The sequence below is a fragment of the Diadema antillarum genome, unplaced genomic scaffold (genome assembly GCF_040938485.1).
Source record: "Diadema antillarum isolate AM-2024a unplaced genomic scaffold, OU_Dant_1.0 seq00000701_RagTag, whole genome shotgun sequence".
NCBI classification, from domain to species: domain Eukaryota; kingdom Metazoa; phylum Echinodermata; class Echinoidea; order Diadematoida; family Diadematidae; genus Diadema; species Diadema antillarum.
Genome location: NW_027271606.1, coordinates 245,330 through 262,303, shown reverse-complemented (window position 1 = coordinate 262,303; position 16,974 = coordinate 245,330). Strand labels below are relative to the sequence as shown.

The 16,974-nt window shown below is 39.5% G+C and overlaps 2 protein-coding genes across 2 annotated transcripts in view; both read left to right on the top strand.

Annotated features, from left to right (window-relative positions):
• The window catches only part of LOC139737718 (MAM and LDL-receptor class A domain-containing protein 1-like), a 32,470-nt gene extending 22,502 nt beyond the window's left edge, over positions 1-9,968 (top strand). The window contains exons 17-24 of the mRNA XM_071648393.1: positions 384-532; positions 1,254-1,373; positions 2,384-2,618; positions 6,004-6,230; positions 6,904-7,039; positions 7,855-7,998; positions 8,867-9,135; positions 9,948-9,968. Coding sequence (XP_071504494.1) covers positions 384-532; positions 1,254-1,373; positions 2,384-2,618; positions 6,004-6,230; positions 6,904-7,039; positions 7,855-7,998; positions 8,867-9,135; positions 9,948-9,968 — 1,301 coding nt within the window. The remainder of the gene's footprint in view (positions 1-383; positions 533-1,253; positions 1,374-2,383; positions 2,619-6,003; positions 6,231-6,903; positions 7,040-7,854; positions 7,999-8,866; positions 9,136-9,947) is intronic.
• Positions 9,969-11,854: 1,886 nt separating this feature from the next.
• On the top strand, positions 11,855-15,800 carry LOC139737717 (thyroid hormone-induced protein B-like). Its single transcript, XM_071648392.1, has 4 exons — positions 11,855-11,966; positions 12,489-12,719; positions 14,058-14,192; positions 15,499-15,800. Exons 1-4 carry the CDS (start codon positions 11,855-11,857, stop codon positions 15,798-15,800), a joined length of 780 nt encoding a protein of 259 aa, XP_071504493.1.
• Positions 15,801-16,974: the final 1,174 nt, after the last annotated feature.

Below are 16,974 nucleotides of genomic sequence, written 5' to 3'. Positions count from 1 at the left end.
ATTCTGTCTTTCAAAGCCATGTTACTGTTCATAGAATTGTTTACCCTAGAAATGCAGTATAGCAAAATTGCAGAGAAAATTGCAAGCTCTGCTAACTGTGATGTAAATTGTATGACAAAGCTTTCGTTATTTTTCTTATAAATAGCAAATCAGCTGTGCATGGTTGCGCACCTGAGCAAAATAATGCGAAATTGGCAAGCCGTCGCCTGAGTCAGACATGGCATGCAAAGAGTTAAAGAAATTACCCATTCCTAAAAACAGTGAATACGTTATCATGTCTGGAAACAAAACATTAAATGCTACCCACTTGCATATGATTCATTGTTGAGAAAAAGGTGCCAATTCATCATATGCCAGTTGACTTGCTGCTTTTGGACTTGCAGGTCATTACATGTTTGCCAATATGACCAACCTGGAGAGCCAGACAGACGTGGCCATCATGGAGTCTGGTGCGTTTCCTGTCTCAAGCAAAACGTCCATGTGTCTTCAGATTTGGTACTACATGACCAACTCTGATGCCCTCAACTTGGAGGTAAGATTTTGAGTGACCTAGTTGAAGTGCTGCAGGTGGAGCTGATTACGAAAATTCAGAAACAGGTGGCCCTTGTGTTCTGACAAGTTTCTGTTGTCTGCCTTTTGTATGCCTTCTTCTTTTTTTTTATTCTTTTAATTCTCTGTACTGGAATATAATTTCATACCGTGAAATCATACAAACAATGCAACGGTGAGAGAAATGTTCACCCATCATATCTTCTTGATCAAATACATTTATATAATCATTATCCTATTGTTTCCATGCAAGACGTAAGGAAAGAAGTCATGTAAGTCATTTATCATTTAAATACTGAGGAAATGGAACATTATTACCAATATGTGGAAGTGACTGATTGGAGACTCTTTCAGTAGGATCTTAGGATTACCAGTCACATCTTGATACTGTGTCTCAATTGTATTCATCATGAATTCTCTTCTGTGGTTGATCTGGGCCACCATAAATGCTTACACAATGGTGAAAATATATGTACATGTAATACATAGCCTTCAAACTTTAGTTCTTTGTCCTTAAGTGATGGCTAAACATGGTTTGAGGAACATCTTTGTGAGAAATGTTATTCATACATGTACATGTATGTGCATTTCACACTGACAAAGGAAGACACAACTCCATCAGCATGAAACATGTCTTTACACAGGTGTGCAAACAAAAGTTTCTGTAAGTGTGAAAGCTCCTTTTGGTCTCCCCACACACACAGGTTTACCAAAAGGGTGTGGTCTCACAGAGTTCAATCAAACTGAGAGAAATAGGTGGCATACCCCTTGCTGAGGAGTGGCATGTTATTGAGGTCACAGCAACTGCCAGTGATGACTTTGTGGTAAGATATTCTTGTGCTACATTTTCTTCTTAACATCAGTTTGACTGAAGAAGATAATAATTGTATGAACAATACATTGTGTTTAGGTGCTGTTGCCTGTAATACATGTACTTTATGCGTCCGTATCTTGCGAGAATAATTTTTTTATTCTTTTTTAAATTGAGACTTACCGATGATTTGATTTTGAGAGGCATTTTTATTATCGTGCACCTTGTTCATGTACTGTTTATATTGCGTACCAAGTACAAGTATGCATGTGCATGTTGTATTCATGTCAGGATCAGATTTAATATTTGTGTGTGTTTTTAGATTGGTGAAAAGCACTGGATTTGCAAAAGTTGTGAAAATATAAGCTCTGCAAAATATAAGTGTATATGGCATATACAATAGCTGAAGAGGAAATGAGATGCCTCTCTGATTTGTCGCAAGGACATATCAACCTAACTGAAGAAGAATATGTTTATATTCAAAATGATGCATTGTTTTAAAATTAATGCTGTTTCTTAGCAGCAGTGATGCTTGTTATTTGCTAGAGAAGTAATTAACCCGTTGAGGACGATTTGATTTTGCTACAACACATATTTCCCATAGACACTTGCCCGAGTATACTTGGGACTCATCCTCAATGGGTTAAGGAACCACTAAGTGGTAGCAGTGGCGTACATCATCTTCGTTCAAAAATTTTTGGTGATGAAAAGGATGCTTGGAATAAACTGATGATGTGTAGAGTGATATGACTGCGTAGAAAGTAAACTGGTGTTACAGAGAAATGCAGTGTTGTTTGTTGCTATGGTGATAATAGGGTTGGATGATAGTGAGTGTTATTACCGGTATTTAACTTCTTAGGCAGATGCTGAAGGGGTACAATCAGAGAAAAGCTTGTAAATTGACAACATGAAAAACCCTGCAAATTTCCAGCCACAATAGACAAAACAAGTTATGGAAAAAACATGTCTGAATATTGTGATGATTCTTCCTTTTTGCATCTTTTTTGTTTGTTCCTTCTCCAGATTGTAATTTCTGTATCCAGTTTGCAGTACCCAGCTGTAGCTGGTCTTGCCATAGATGACTTTAGCCTTCTGTCTGGAGAGTGTCTCTCGCTTGGCACTTGTTCCTTTGAAAGTGGCTTCTGTACTTGGAAGAATGAGGAGAACCTGGATGACTTTGAGTGGCAGCTGATCCAGGGGAGGACACCATCTGATGGAACCGGTCCGCCCTATGACCACACCCTTGGGGAGTCGTGGGGTAAGGTTTCTGGGTTGTGACCACACCCTTTGGGAATCCTAGAGTAAGGGTTATGACCACACCCTTTGGGAGTCCTGGGGTAAGGGTTATGACCGCACCGTTTGGGAGTCCTGGGGTAAGGTTTCTGGGTTATGACCACACCCTTTGAGAGTCTTGTGATAAGGTTTCTGGGTTATGACCATACCCTTTGGGAGTTCTGGGGTGAGGTCTCTGGGTCGTGACCACACCCTTTGGGAGTCCTGAGGTAAGGTTTCTGGGTTGTGACCACACCCTTTGGGAGTCCTGGGGTAAGGTTTCTGGGTTATGACCACACCCTTTGAGAGTCCTGGGGTAAGGGTTATGACTGCACCGTTTGGCAGTCGTGGGATAAGGTTTCTGGGTTATGACCACACCCTTTGGGAGTCTTGTGGTAAGATTTCGGGTTATGACCATACCCTTTGAAAGTCCCTGGGTAAGGTTTCTAGGTCGTGACCACACCCTTTGGGAGTCCTCGGGTAAGGTTTCTGGGTTGTGACCACACCCTTTGGGAGTCCTGGGGTAAGGTTTCTGGGTTGTGACCACACCCTTTGGGAGTCCTGGGCTAAGGTTTCTGGGTTGTGACCACACCCTTTGAGAGTCCTGTGGTAAGGTTTCTGGGTTATGACCACACCCTTTGGGAGTCCCGGGGTAAGGTTTCTGGGTTGTGACCACACCCTTTGGGAGTCCTGGGGTAAGGTTTCTGGGTTGTGACCACACCCTTTGAGAGTCCTGTGGTAAGGTTTCTGGGTTATGACCACACCCTTTGGGAGTCCTGGAGTAAGGGTTATGAACGCACCGTTTGGGAGTCTTTGAGTAAGGGTTATGACCGCACCCTTTGGGAGTCCTGGGGTAAGGTTTATGGGTTTCTCTCTGACGTAATGTGTACTGAGCATTTCCACAGTAAGAGGGTACCTTTCAGGGCTGTCACTTTATTTTCTGTTTCCATAGTACATTAGTCCCAATGCAATACCCTCTTTAAGAACACTTTAATGAGAGATAACTTTGCCCCAAAATTGCTTTAATACTGTTGCATTTTTGTATGTTCATGTTGCGTATGTTACGCACTAAGTCTAGAAATACATGTAGTATAAAACACAATGCTAAATAAAATGTTAGAGTTGATATTATCTTTTTATATTAGTCCATTTAGTTGAAAACATTATTTAACCTTCATATGTTAGTACCTGTACGTAGATGTCTGTCCAGCAACACATATGTTACCTCAAAAATATTTTTATGCCTCCGCCACGAAGTGGTGCCGGAGGCATTATGTTTTCGGGTTGTCCGTCCGTCCGTCCGTACGTCTGTACGTACGTCCGTACGTCCGTCCGTACGTCCGTCCGCTTTCGTTTACGCGATAACTTGAGTAATATTTACTGGAATTTTACCAAACTTGGTCCAAGTATGAAGTATGATGGGGCAATTATTTGATTAGATTTGGGGTGAAATCGGCTAAGGTCAAAGGTCAAAGGTCAAGGTCAAATCATGAAATTGTATCCGTTTACGCGATAACTCAAGACTGGATGGAGCAAATTTCACCAAACTTTGTTGGAGGATGATGTATGATGGGACAATTACTTGATTAGTTTTTCAGTGAAATCAGACAAAGGTCAAAGGTCAAAGATCAAGGTCAAATCCTAAAATTTATCTGTTTATGTGATAATTTAACTCAAAACTGGATGAAGCAGCTTTCACCAAACTTGGTCCAAGGATAATGTATGATGGGACAATTAGTTGAGTAGATTTTAGTGACATTGGCAAGAGGTCAAAGGTCAAAAGGTCATGGTCAGATGCTACAAATGTTGCAATTTCCCCCATATCTATGCAATGCCCAAAGGTAATTTCTTGAAAATTTGTGTGGACATGTACTACTGCGTAAAGATTCTCCAGAGAGAGTTTCATGTCATAAGGTCAAAGGGCAAAAGGTCAAAGGTTAGATGAAAATGTTGCAATATCACTTTTCTCGCAAATGGTTCAATGTATCTTCGTGGAACTTGGTACATACGCATGTACTGACTGGCAGGGATTATCTAGGGAATTTAGGGGTCATGGATCAATAGTCAGGGGGTCAAAGGTCAAGGTCAACTCCTCAAAATGTTACTGTTTCCCTCATATTGTACTAGTACACATGCAATGCTTGCATTATTAGTTTCAAAACTTGATACATGCATTACCTAATGGAGATTCTCCGGGAAATTTTGAGCCAGAAGGTCAAAGGTCAAAGGTCAAAGGCCAGGTTTCAATGCCCCCCCCCAAAAAAAAAAAAAAAAAATCTATTTTGTACTGTCATTTACACTCTTTCTTCATACCTTGGAAATTACCCAATGCATAAACTTATAAAAAGGTCTGTCAGAATGCAAGTAAAAATTCCCAATTCCCCAAATATGTGTGCCTGCACTCTTAGAAAATTACAACAAACCCACAAGACATTTCTGATAAACCTGTCATTTCAATATTTTGCCAGTTATGGCAAACTGTCATGGATCACACATTGTGAAGACATTGTACTGTACGCCTATTGGGAGAATCATGCATTATGGCGGAGGCATCAGTCGCCATAGCGACATTTCTAGTTCTTTTTTCTTTTTTTTTTGTCTAAAATTCTAAAAATTGTTTTCTCTGAAGCAATGTTTGGGGCAGTGTTATCTCTCTTTAAAGTGTTATAAAAATAGTATAGTATTGGGAGGTAATACACATTGGAAATGGATAATAAAGCGACATCTTTTTGTCCTGTGGAAATGCCCTACTGTAGTAGAGCTCTACTTATCCCGTTGAGGACGGACTGTTTTTGCTACAATACACATTTTCCATAGACACCTGCCCGAGTATACTCGGACTCGTCCTCAACGGGTTAATGACCACACCCAGTGGATAAGTGAGTGAGTGTATAATGTGTTAAAGAGATGGGGGGGGGGGGGCAATGCCTTCCATTTCATGGACTGTAGTGGAGGCTGGTCCCCCGACCACACCCATCAAGAGTCTATAGGGGTAAACCTTCCATCCCACATCCCTTTGATGATACTCGCTACTCTGACCACGCCCTTAGAAGGTCTTAGTCCTAGCCTTTTTAGTCTTGGGTAGGATCTCCATTCTTTTATTGGTGACAGAGAAATGTATCTGCAACACATGTTACTGAGTTTGGCGTGCAAATGTGGCACATCATTACCTAAAACATATCTGTTTACTCAACATTCCTACTTTTTGTACGAATGTATTTGTTGTATATGTACATAATGCTGTATTTTGCTTTAATATTTTTTCTTTATCAATGCGTGCTATATTAGTGTTTGCTATTATTGTTTTTATTATTGTAATTATTATTGTTATTATCAAGAATTAATCCATCATGCTGATTTCTTCCAAACAGGAATATATGCTTACATGGAGGCAAGCTCTCATGCACAATTTGAGACAGCCATCCTGAAGTCTCCAGACCTGCTTGCCAGTTTCCCATACTGTGTTGGCTTCTGGTACTACATGGCGGGAGAGACGGTGGATAGACTCCTTGTCCAGACCCTCAAGCCATTTGACACTGTGGGCTCCACTGTCAAAGCTATCTTCAGAGATCAAGGAGAAGCCTGGAGGCACATGCTAGTAAGTTCAATCTCATTATAATGTGCAGCAGGCTTTGCAATGACTCTTATTCTATTATACCTTTTGAAGGAAAACTCTTTAACCCGTTGAGGACGAGTCCCGAGTATACTCGGCAGGTGTCTGTGGGAAATGCGTGTCGTAGCAAAATCAGCCCATCCTCAACGGGTTAAATACATGGGCTTTTTTTTTTCACCATTATTTATTATCAAATGTCAGACGTGTTTTACCTTCAGGACAGAAGACCCTTTTTTAAGATTCACAACACCAAACTTTCACAAAAAATATGTATTTGTGTTTGGTTGATTGCTTGTGAACATTTCTTCATAAGGACAATCTCTATCTCTGTGATGCATGCACAGACAAACATACATGTATATACTATAGCTATAGGGAGACAGTGTATGGAAAATGTGCATTACGCATTGTCCGCAGTAAAACATGGAATAATGAGATATTACTTGAAAACATTAAGGAGACACAAATTTGTCTCCATAGAGTGACATACAGTAATGTATAAGATATGTAAGATATATATATAAGATATATCATATGTAGAAAGAGAGATGTATATTGTGTGTGTGTGTGAGTCTGTGTATGTACATGTATGTGTAAACAGGATAAACCATACATGGAATCAACTTTATATTGATATGAAATACTTTGTATTCTTCAGGTTGAAATCGATGCCTTGGGTAATGATGCTGTATTCTACCAGGTCTTACTGAATGCATCAGTAGGCTCAGAGGCAACTAGTGACATCGCCATAGATGATATCTTTGTTGTCCCCGGCAACTGCTCAGGATATACAGGTTATCATTATTTTTTTTCTATTCTCCCTATCTCTTAGACATCATCACATCTTTCTAGATGTGGCATTGTGGCCCTAATTCACAAAGGCAGATTAAAGCCACTATTTACCATTTGCAGATGAAAATAAAAGAAGAAAAATAGCTTTTGTGCTTCAAAATAGTTCTAAAATGTGAGTTAGGGATAGAAATAACCAATGTAAAAATGTTAATCAGTGTAATCAATGTTAAGTATTGTCAAATATCTAAAATGTAAACAGGTTTATTATAATCGTTCCTATAATAATCCGTCTACAGTTATGGTTTATTGAGAAAAGTTAGTGATATTGCCTTGTATTTATTTCAAAATGTTTATATGGTAGGATGAGTTGTGATACAACTGAATTATGCATATGTATCAAATGTGACAACTTGAACATGATCTGTTTTTCATCACTGCTTCCAGTGGTAGACAGTGGCTCTAAATCAAATTAGATTTGGTCATCACTTTGTACTACAAACCATTTGAGTGCCATCTTCTGTCAGTACATGTCTTGAATTTGTATGTTGTTAAACCCTTACAGCCTTTGTTCACTGATTGGTGTGTCGGCTAAAGTGGCTTCTTTTGCGATGGTCACAGATATCTGAAAGATTGGTTACTCTCTGTGTCTGTAAAGAGCACAAGTCCTCAAATTTTAGCACCAACTTGTCAGTGTAGATTAATTCAAACTAAACATGCGCATATCAAGACATGTATCACTTATAGTATTCAGATTTTCTGAAGTTAAATTCTGAATTCTGATTTTTTTTTTTTTTGCATTATCTTCATCCCTTTACAGTTGTGTGTGACTTCTCGTATGGATTCTGTGGTTGGGAGCAAGAAGACGTGGACGATGAATTTGACTGGAAAATTGGGTCCGGGGCAGACAGTCGCTATGGCAACGATGAGCCACTGAAAGACCACTCCACTGACATGGTTGGGGGTAAGGAAACATTTGTCGTAATATGCTCTAGACATGTCCAGTGTCCTGGACACCATTTTATGAAATCTGTCTGCCCTAGCAAGTTGTCAAGTCTCTGATAATCACTATCGTAACAGTCAGTGACCAGATCTTCTCAGCACGATCTAAGAGGAGGATTATAATGAAATTTTCATAAACTGACAACTTTTGGGAAGCGTTTTGTCAGGTAATTTTTCGAACAAACTGCTATAAGCTACTGAAACCTTTGCATCTGATTGGCTGAGAGCAAATCTGCCAAATTATATGCAACAAAATGCATGTACTTCATGAAATCCCCCCCCCCCCCCGTATTTGGATAAATGAACGAATCAAATCAAAGGTAGTTCAATTCTTTGTCACTTAAAAACAATGAGAGACCATGTCATGTATGAGCCTTAGATAGGTACTGTGAGGAGATAGAGTTCGTAGTCAAGTTCAAAAGTTGTACTGGTTTTCAAAGTAACTGCAAGTTGATTAGTGCATGTCAGTCCTTAAATCATGATTAGAGAGGGTTGGGCTCTTTGTAATTATGAAGGGTCATCCTGTAGTACATGTGGATTGGGAAACAGGATGCATACCCTCATCTTTTACCATGAAACTACGAACCAAGTGGTGTTGTCACAGTACTCCAGACTGAAAACAGCAAATAAGGCTTAACTCATGTTCAGTTTTCCCCTTCTTTGAATGCTTCTTTAAGATTTAGAATATCTTTTGCTTGAGACTTATTTCTCATTTGAGAACTCCGCAATGATTGGTATGTGTATAGCCGTCATTAAAGAAAAAAACAAAACCCAAAATGACTTTACTGAGTTGCGCTAAAACAGGTGATTTGCATCCAAATATCTGGCAGGGAGCTATGCCTACCTTGACTTGAGAGACGCCACCCTAGCAGAGGGTGATAGAGCCATGATGTACAGTCCTTTCTACACACCGGATTTCTCCAGCCTGGCCTGCCTCTCCTTCTGGTATCACATTGATGATAAGGATGTGGGTTCAATCAACGCCTACGTGTGGCCTCGCTATGGTAACATGAGCGACACTCTCTGGTCCATTAGTGGTAACCGTGCGGACAACTGGTGGTATGCTGGTGTGACGATGATGTCAGAAGAATCATTCCAGGTAATCCAAAAGTCTATTCTTGTGCAGTCATTATACCATATCCAATGGAATGAATGTTTAACCCTCCTATTCTTTTCTTGCACCATGTCTGTACCTTGTCATTTATGATGTGGGTTCATACTTACCTGTCATGATAATCATTTGGTGGTAGTCAAAAAGTGGTCTCACTATTGTTTGCGAGTCTGTTATACCCTCACTTTTCCTCTTGCTGTAATGTTGCTATGTCAGGCATTGACAGGCATGGTATGACTTTATGAAAAGCTGATTGAGAAGAAGATGTAGGCTATTTGGTTGTTTTCCCTTTTTGTTGGCAGAAATTTTGGAATTTCACATGGAATGAGATAAAATCTAATACAGTGATTTAAAGAGAGATAGTTTGATTGACTAGATGCTAGAGTAAACATTGGAGACGAATGGTAAACTAATGTAGCCCTGGGCCCCATTTCATAAAACTTGTTATCAGTGACAAGTTGTCATAGTTGTGACAAGCTGCTGAAATCCTTGCATCTGATTGGCTGAGAGTAAATTTGTCATAGATATGTGGCAGTTGTCACTGACAACAAGTTTTATGAAACGGGCCCCTGGCTTCTACTTTTCATTTAACCCGTTGTGTGCCAGGGACTTTAAACAGTGTGTACAAAGCTATGAGTTTTCCTGTGCCAGTTGGCACTCAAAGCACTCAAAGGGTTGATAATCATAATACATGTATATTTTAGAGAAAGGTGAAAGTGAATCATTTGTGAAATAATAATAAACCGTATTTGTATAGCGCATGTCACAAAAATGAATTAATGTCTCTATGCACATTGCAGGAAGGAACTAATAGAAATTAGGAAAATAGACATGAGAGAGAGAAAGAGAGAGGGGAGGCAAAACAAGATGAAAAGTGACAGAGCTGTGACAAACATTTTATAGTGTTAAGCCTAGTCCACGGACATATTAAAAAGACGTGTTTTCAACAAACGCTTAAAATCATCTACTGTGTTGGTTTGCTTGAGATACGTGGGTAATTTGTTCCATAACTCTGCTGCTGCCAGTTGAAAAGATCTTGTGCCCTAAAACTGTGTTGATATTGTGGGGGTGTACAACGGAAGTTTGGACTGAGAGCGAAGATTTCTTGCTGGGCGATATTTTGTTGTCAGCCATTGTAGATAAATAGGGCCTAGTTCTTGCAAACACATAAATACCATGATTAAGATCTTGAAGTCAATCCATTGACTTGTACCTGTGTGTCGTCTCCAGGCTGTCATTGAAGGAGTCGTCGGATCTGGATCACTTGGAGGGATCACCATTGACGACATGGCCATTGAGTCAGGGGCATGCGATCCACGTGGTAAGGAGCAGAATATTAGGAGTAGAAAGTCAATGAATAGAAAAGATAGACTTTCACCCTTCCTGTGCTTTGTTTACCAAATGGAGTAGAAATGTAATTATTGATAACCAGAGATTCCCTAGTACGGTACTCCCCCTTATCCCTATTGTGTCACCATGGCCTTCCTGTTACATTGAGGCACATCATTTTACTTGAGTTTGCTTTGCTGAACTTTACAACCAGGTCTAGTTTAGATGGATTACTGAATGTTGGTGAAAAAGCTTCAACAAGTTAAGGTCAGTGCCTGGCACAGAAAGGGCTAAAGAGAGAGTCCAGTAAAGATGAGTGCATTGCTGATGAGAAATAAAGATGAAGACTTGAAGAACTTGTGAAGCACTTTAAAACATGATGAAAAGAAATGTATTACTTACCGCAAATTACTGATATGCCCTGTGTGAAAAGAAAACCCACAAAGATTGGCACAAATATCTTTCAAATGTTTTGTTATCTTGTTAGTCATGCCAATTGTGTTGATGCCTTTTTCTTCCCCTGCAGGTCACTGCAGCTTTGATAAGAATGCTTGCTCCTGGCAGAGTTTGGAGGATGATGGAGATGATGATGAGTTGGCATGGTTACGAAAATCTGGACGGATAGTGAATTCCATCACAGGTCCAACAACTGACCACACAACTGGGTCACGCGAAGGTCAGCATGAGAAACTCTTGAGTGTGTGTGTGTGTATGTGTATGTGTGTGTGTGTATTTTGTATTGTAAATATATCGGACATGGTGTCCAGATAAGTCCACAATGATGTTTTTTTTTGTAACCATTTTCAAAACACACTGTGGATCAATATGCACGTGATTCTCAGATGCTTTTGTTTAAAATCATTAAGATAAGACTATCAAGATAAATGATATAAAAGCTTAATGGCATTGCTAGGTTTTGTTCCATATTATGCAATTTATCTTCAGTTTCTGTGGGTGTATGTAACAACATTGAAAAGTGTGAATAAAATGGTATGTGAATGTCACTCATTATCATCTGTGTATGGTAGAGTGTGGAATAATTCATAGGTGGTATGATGTTTCGTCATAACATAGATATTGGACGTTGTAACCTCACTTGTCGTCCAGGGCCTACATGTTTTTCAGTGACTTCATTTGCGTTTAATTTTTAGTTTCTATACATATTTTGTTGTTTACATTTTGATGCACATTGTATCTGTAATCTCCCAAATGTGTTTGTTTTATTTTTGTGTGACTTTACAGTAGAATACAACTTGAAGGAGCAGGTTTCCAAACCATATGATATTTCTCATTTACAGTATTGTAAAATCACCAGGGAGGTGTGTTAGAATGCTTGATAATGTATTCCAGTGTGCATATCTCTTCTACAGGCTATTATATGAATGTTGATGCGACGGGCACAAATCCTGGTGATCGCGCCACTCTATTCAGTGAAGTCTTTGATCCAGCCGATTCGTGTTTCACCTTTTGGTACCACATGAAGGGCTATGGTGAGTCAATTATCACATGAAGGGCTATTGTGAGTCAATTATCACATGAAGGGCTATTGTGAGTCAATTATCACATGGAAGGCTATGGTGAGTCAATTCTCTGTTATCATGCTGTCACCAATAAATTGGTAACTTGTAATAGTTACTGCATGTTATTCATTGGATAAAGAATACATGAAAAACTGCTTAAATTCATGAAATTCATTCATGAATTTTTAGAAAAAGAAAAGTATTTCAAAGATATGCAGTATAAAGTCATCTTTTATAAAAAGTGGAAGTTGTATTTTGTCCGTATACAGTAAAGGTTATCATTTGTGTAAATACAGTTTACATTGTGTGCTTTCTGTTTGCTGCTGAAGTAGAGAAGATTGTGCTGTTTTGCCTACACCTGTTTATTCTGTAAATTTAATTAGAGACAAATCTGACACAGAAGTGGTCATGTATTAAAAGCAGTGATGATGTAGGCACCAAAGAATTTCAATTTTTCTTTATTTTTTCTTTCTTTTCTTTGTATGTTTCTAGGAAGTGTGAACCTGACCGGCTCATACTTACAGTTTGACCCCCCAACAGAGTACGACTCCATAGTCATGTTGACCATAATGGATGGTCAGGGTGACCTCTGGCAGTACGGTCAGTTTGACATCACCAGTAACACTGAGTTCCAGGTTGTCTTACAGGTGACCATTGGGGAAGGTGGAAACATCGACGTTGCTGTGGACGACACAGCGCTCTACACCACGGGCGTGTGTGGCAGTGAGTGCCCTCTTCCACATTTCCATGACGTTCTGTATATGTCATATATTTTGCTGGGTTTTAATTTTTGCAAATTTCAGGAGTGGGGTACTGTTTGAAAATTTAACAACACATGAAAATATTAACTCTAATGCTGATAAGAATGCATCATGCATGGGAACATTTCTCCATCTGTTGCCGTACTTCATGATTGCACATTTTACCACTCACAAAATTTTCCAGAAATCCTGATTCACAAAAAATTAGACTTGCTGAACATATAGCATATACAGCATGTGACCTTTTTGTTACTAAATTGCCTACCACTTTTTATGCACATCTCTGAAGTGCCTGTGGATGCTTGATGTTAAGAATTGAAATTACTATCTTTGTATTAGTCACTTTTTGATAAATGCTGAGTTTGAGGTGCAGATGTGTACCAGACAAGGGGACAATAGATTTGTAATGATCACTGATGCTTGATGATCGACTGAGCAGGGTTAGATGCTTCACTTTCGATAGGAGAGATGTGTACCCTAACGATGCTATGAGCCATGACTCATTTTCTTTCTCTCCCCAAGATGTAAACTTCATATTATGGTAGGATTCAGATTTAGACAGTCCTCAGCACACTCCCGTCAAGACGCAAAGGCAGCACATGAGCTGATCTATTGAGGTCTCCAGGCTAGTAGCCTGCTACCAGTGTTATCATAGTCACTTTCTGGGTATTGACTTTCATTACATTATTTATGTCATTCAAATAATGAAGAAATGCCGTGATGAATCCTCACAAAAACAAACAGACAAACAAACAAACAGATAAATATACATACAAATAAATAAACAAACATACAATGTGTACAAACAAACATACAGACTAAAGGTTTATGTGGATTTGATAATGATGTGATCTTTGACACTATGCTCGGTGCAGAGAACATAGGCCTACTCTTTGAAAGTTTGCATGGTGGAGAGATACATAGTAGCATGGGCTGCTCATCGAATAATCTTCATGTTGTGCTAATAATTGTATAAGCTTGGATGAGTTCAGTGGATTCCAGTAAAGCACAGACGAATCACAGAAGAGGAAAAGAGTGGGAAAGTGCCAAATTGAGTTATTTGATGTCAGTTTGGGCCAGAAATGAAAGAACCTGAGTGGAGAGTGAATATGATAGCTAAAGGTGGATGGTAGTTTGGGGGTTCTGTGTGTGGGTGTGTATTTGTGAAAATAAGTGGTTGTGTGGTGTACTGGTGTGAAAAGCTACAGCTGGCTGCATTTGGAAGGTGGTAGTCTTCATTGTGCCTATCAAGTTTCTGTGAAATATATTTCTTCTCCCCTCCCCAACCCCCCACTCACAGCACCCCATCCACTGAAATGTGACTTTGAGGACGGGGAGTGTGACTACACGAATGGTGGTGTGCTGTGGCGTAGGATACAAGGATCGACGCCGTCTCTATACACTGGACCATCGTTTGACCACACACTTAATTCAGGTAGGTTCAAAAGAAACATACATTTAAACATTCAGTTGAAATGATGAGGAGTATGGTTACAGTAGGTAGTGGGGCACCAGAACGGTCCCTGCAGCTGATTTATCTTCATTGGCATTTGAGTACACACTGATTTTTCAATGTTTGAGTAGTAGCCATGATAAAAGATTATACAATGTATGCATGAGATCCATCTTAGGCTATTGGGCGAGTATTATTAAATACACAAAATGCGAACAATAGTTATAATAGATATGTTTCCAGACCAAACCGTCTACAGTTATAGTTTATTGAGAAAAATACTGATATCTCCTGGTGTATTTCAGGCTTTATTGCAAAAATTTTATATGTTATGATGTTTTGTGATACAACAGACCTGCAAACATGCATCAAATGTGATATCTTGATTTTTTTTTTAAAATCACTGCTCCCAAAGGTGAACAGGATCTTTAAATGGTTATTATGTTGATGAAGGGCAGTTTTCAGTCAGTTGCAATCAAAACAGTGCAACACAAGAGTCATTAATTTGAACAGAACTTGTCTCAGACTTACCAGCATTTCCTCCAGATAGGCACAATCAATCTACAAAGAGGACTGATGTTAGATTTTCAGTCCAGGCTGTATGATACACTGTGCCTCTAATTTTGCCATTTCTCCCCACACATTGGAAGAAAAGAAGATTTGTTTTGTATTACGTACATTGAAACTTTAATACATTTTTTGAGTGAGTGTCAATATGTTGATAGATTGTGGGTTGAAGTATGAGAATGGATAAATATTAATGTTGAGTTCGAAATAACATTCATGATGGAAAGTAAATTCTTTGTTTTTTTGTATTAACAATTCAGTATTGAATTGTATGACTATGCATGCGAGATATGAAATTTATGCTAGTAAAATAAAAAAGGGTTTCTCCTTACACCGAACTCTTCAACTGAACCCTTTAATCTTTCTATGTCAGAGAGTGTGGACAGTGTCTATAATGCTGTAGGGTTTTCTGTGCTACTCTGCACTCAAAGCACACACAAGTCAGTGTGTCCTATTTATGTATACACCCATATCACAGAATGCCTGTACATATGGAAATAAGAATACAGAAGAACCCCCCCCCCAAAAAAAAAAAAAAAGTCTGTGTCATCATACTGTTATTATTGTCAACTTACAATGATACATTGTGTCGTCTTATAGTGGTCGTGGTGCCGTAACAGTAACTCTCTTGCTCTTGAGGCTGATAAATCTCCATAGAGAGCTGACTGAAAGCCCCCATACACAATAGGTTACTGTAAAGTTGTCTATTTCCCCCTCTCAGCTGCTGGGTACTTCATGTACCTGGAAGCCAGCTATGGAGCGGCCGGTGACAGCGCCACCTTAACCAGTCCAGCGGTGGAGCCGGGCACTTACTGTTTGCAGTTCTGGTACCACATGTTTGGCAGTGCAATGGGCAGCCTGAATGTACACATTCAGCCCAATGGTACCACGTCAAGGTCTCTGGCTTGGAGTCAGTCGGGGAATTCAGATGACTTGTGGCACTCCGGAACGGTGGACCTCATCCAGCTGGATGTCTTTCAGGTTTATTTCATCCCCACATTTTATAATCTTTCCCCACTGTAGGTGGTGTTACAATACTGATTAAACTAGTGATTAAGATGATAACGGGTGTTACATATCGTCGCAGGGGTGACAAGGCCTCGTATCTACAAAATGTCACATGTTCAGGAGAGCCAAAAAACATGGCCAAAGCACTGTACCGAATGGGATGGCCTTTCCTTTAGCATGCCATGGTGGCTTCATTTTTGGGGTAAGACAGTTAGGATTTGGACAGGACATCACTTAACCAATTATCTGACCATTAATAAAAAAAAAAAAATCGTTTTCACCAAAATTTGAGATACAAGGTCTTGTCACCCCAGTGACGATATACTACTCAAACTAAGCAATGATGCCTAGCTCACTAACAATTATTGCATTAAGTTTTGCACACATATTTTTCACTTTGGTTGTGTTGTCATAAAACGTGTTACATACATTTTGTATTTGCGCTGCATAGGCCTATGTTAATGTTAGTATCAATTGTGGCACGATTGCAGTGTGTTGTATTTCCCTCCCAACATCAGGCATTCACATTGAAAAAAAAATCTCTGTAGTAAATGCGGATTTTAGTACTGATTGCCTTGTTTCCAGCCATTTCTTGTATCACACTTCAAAATGACATGATGATAAATTCTAACACAAAGTATATTGTGGGAAGATAGCAATGTTTGGAAAGAAATCCCCAGTAAAGTTAGCTCCATAAATGCTGCTCTTTTTTCCCATTCTTTTTCTCATAGCCATTCCTTTCTGTTTAGAAAGGTCAGTTGTGGTATAAGTTTCTTTCCACTGTTCCCCCCCCCCCCCCCCCCCCCCCCCCCCCCCCCGGCCAGGTGGTGTATGAAGCGGTCAGAGGGACATCATACACCAGTGACATCTCTATTGATGACCTTGACCTTACAGAGGGTGCATGTCCAGGTAAGCTCAGCATGTTACTCTACTACCAAAAATCAGAGCTTCAACTGACCGTTATTATTTCCCTGGCTGGCTTTGTCCACTAGTGTAGATTCTCAAGCCAAAGATGCAGTGTATTGCCACTTGGTCTACTATCAGATGGTCTACTTCCCAGTTTGTCTAACACCACTACAGCTAAGCTCACTTGGTCTACTATCAATTTCGTCTAATGCCCATTTGGTCTACTTCTCACATTGTCTAATGCCCTGTTTGGCTACTTATCGTTTTGTCTAATGACCAGGTG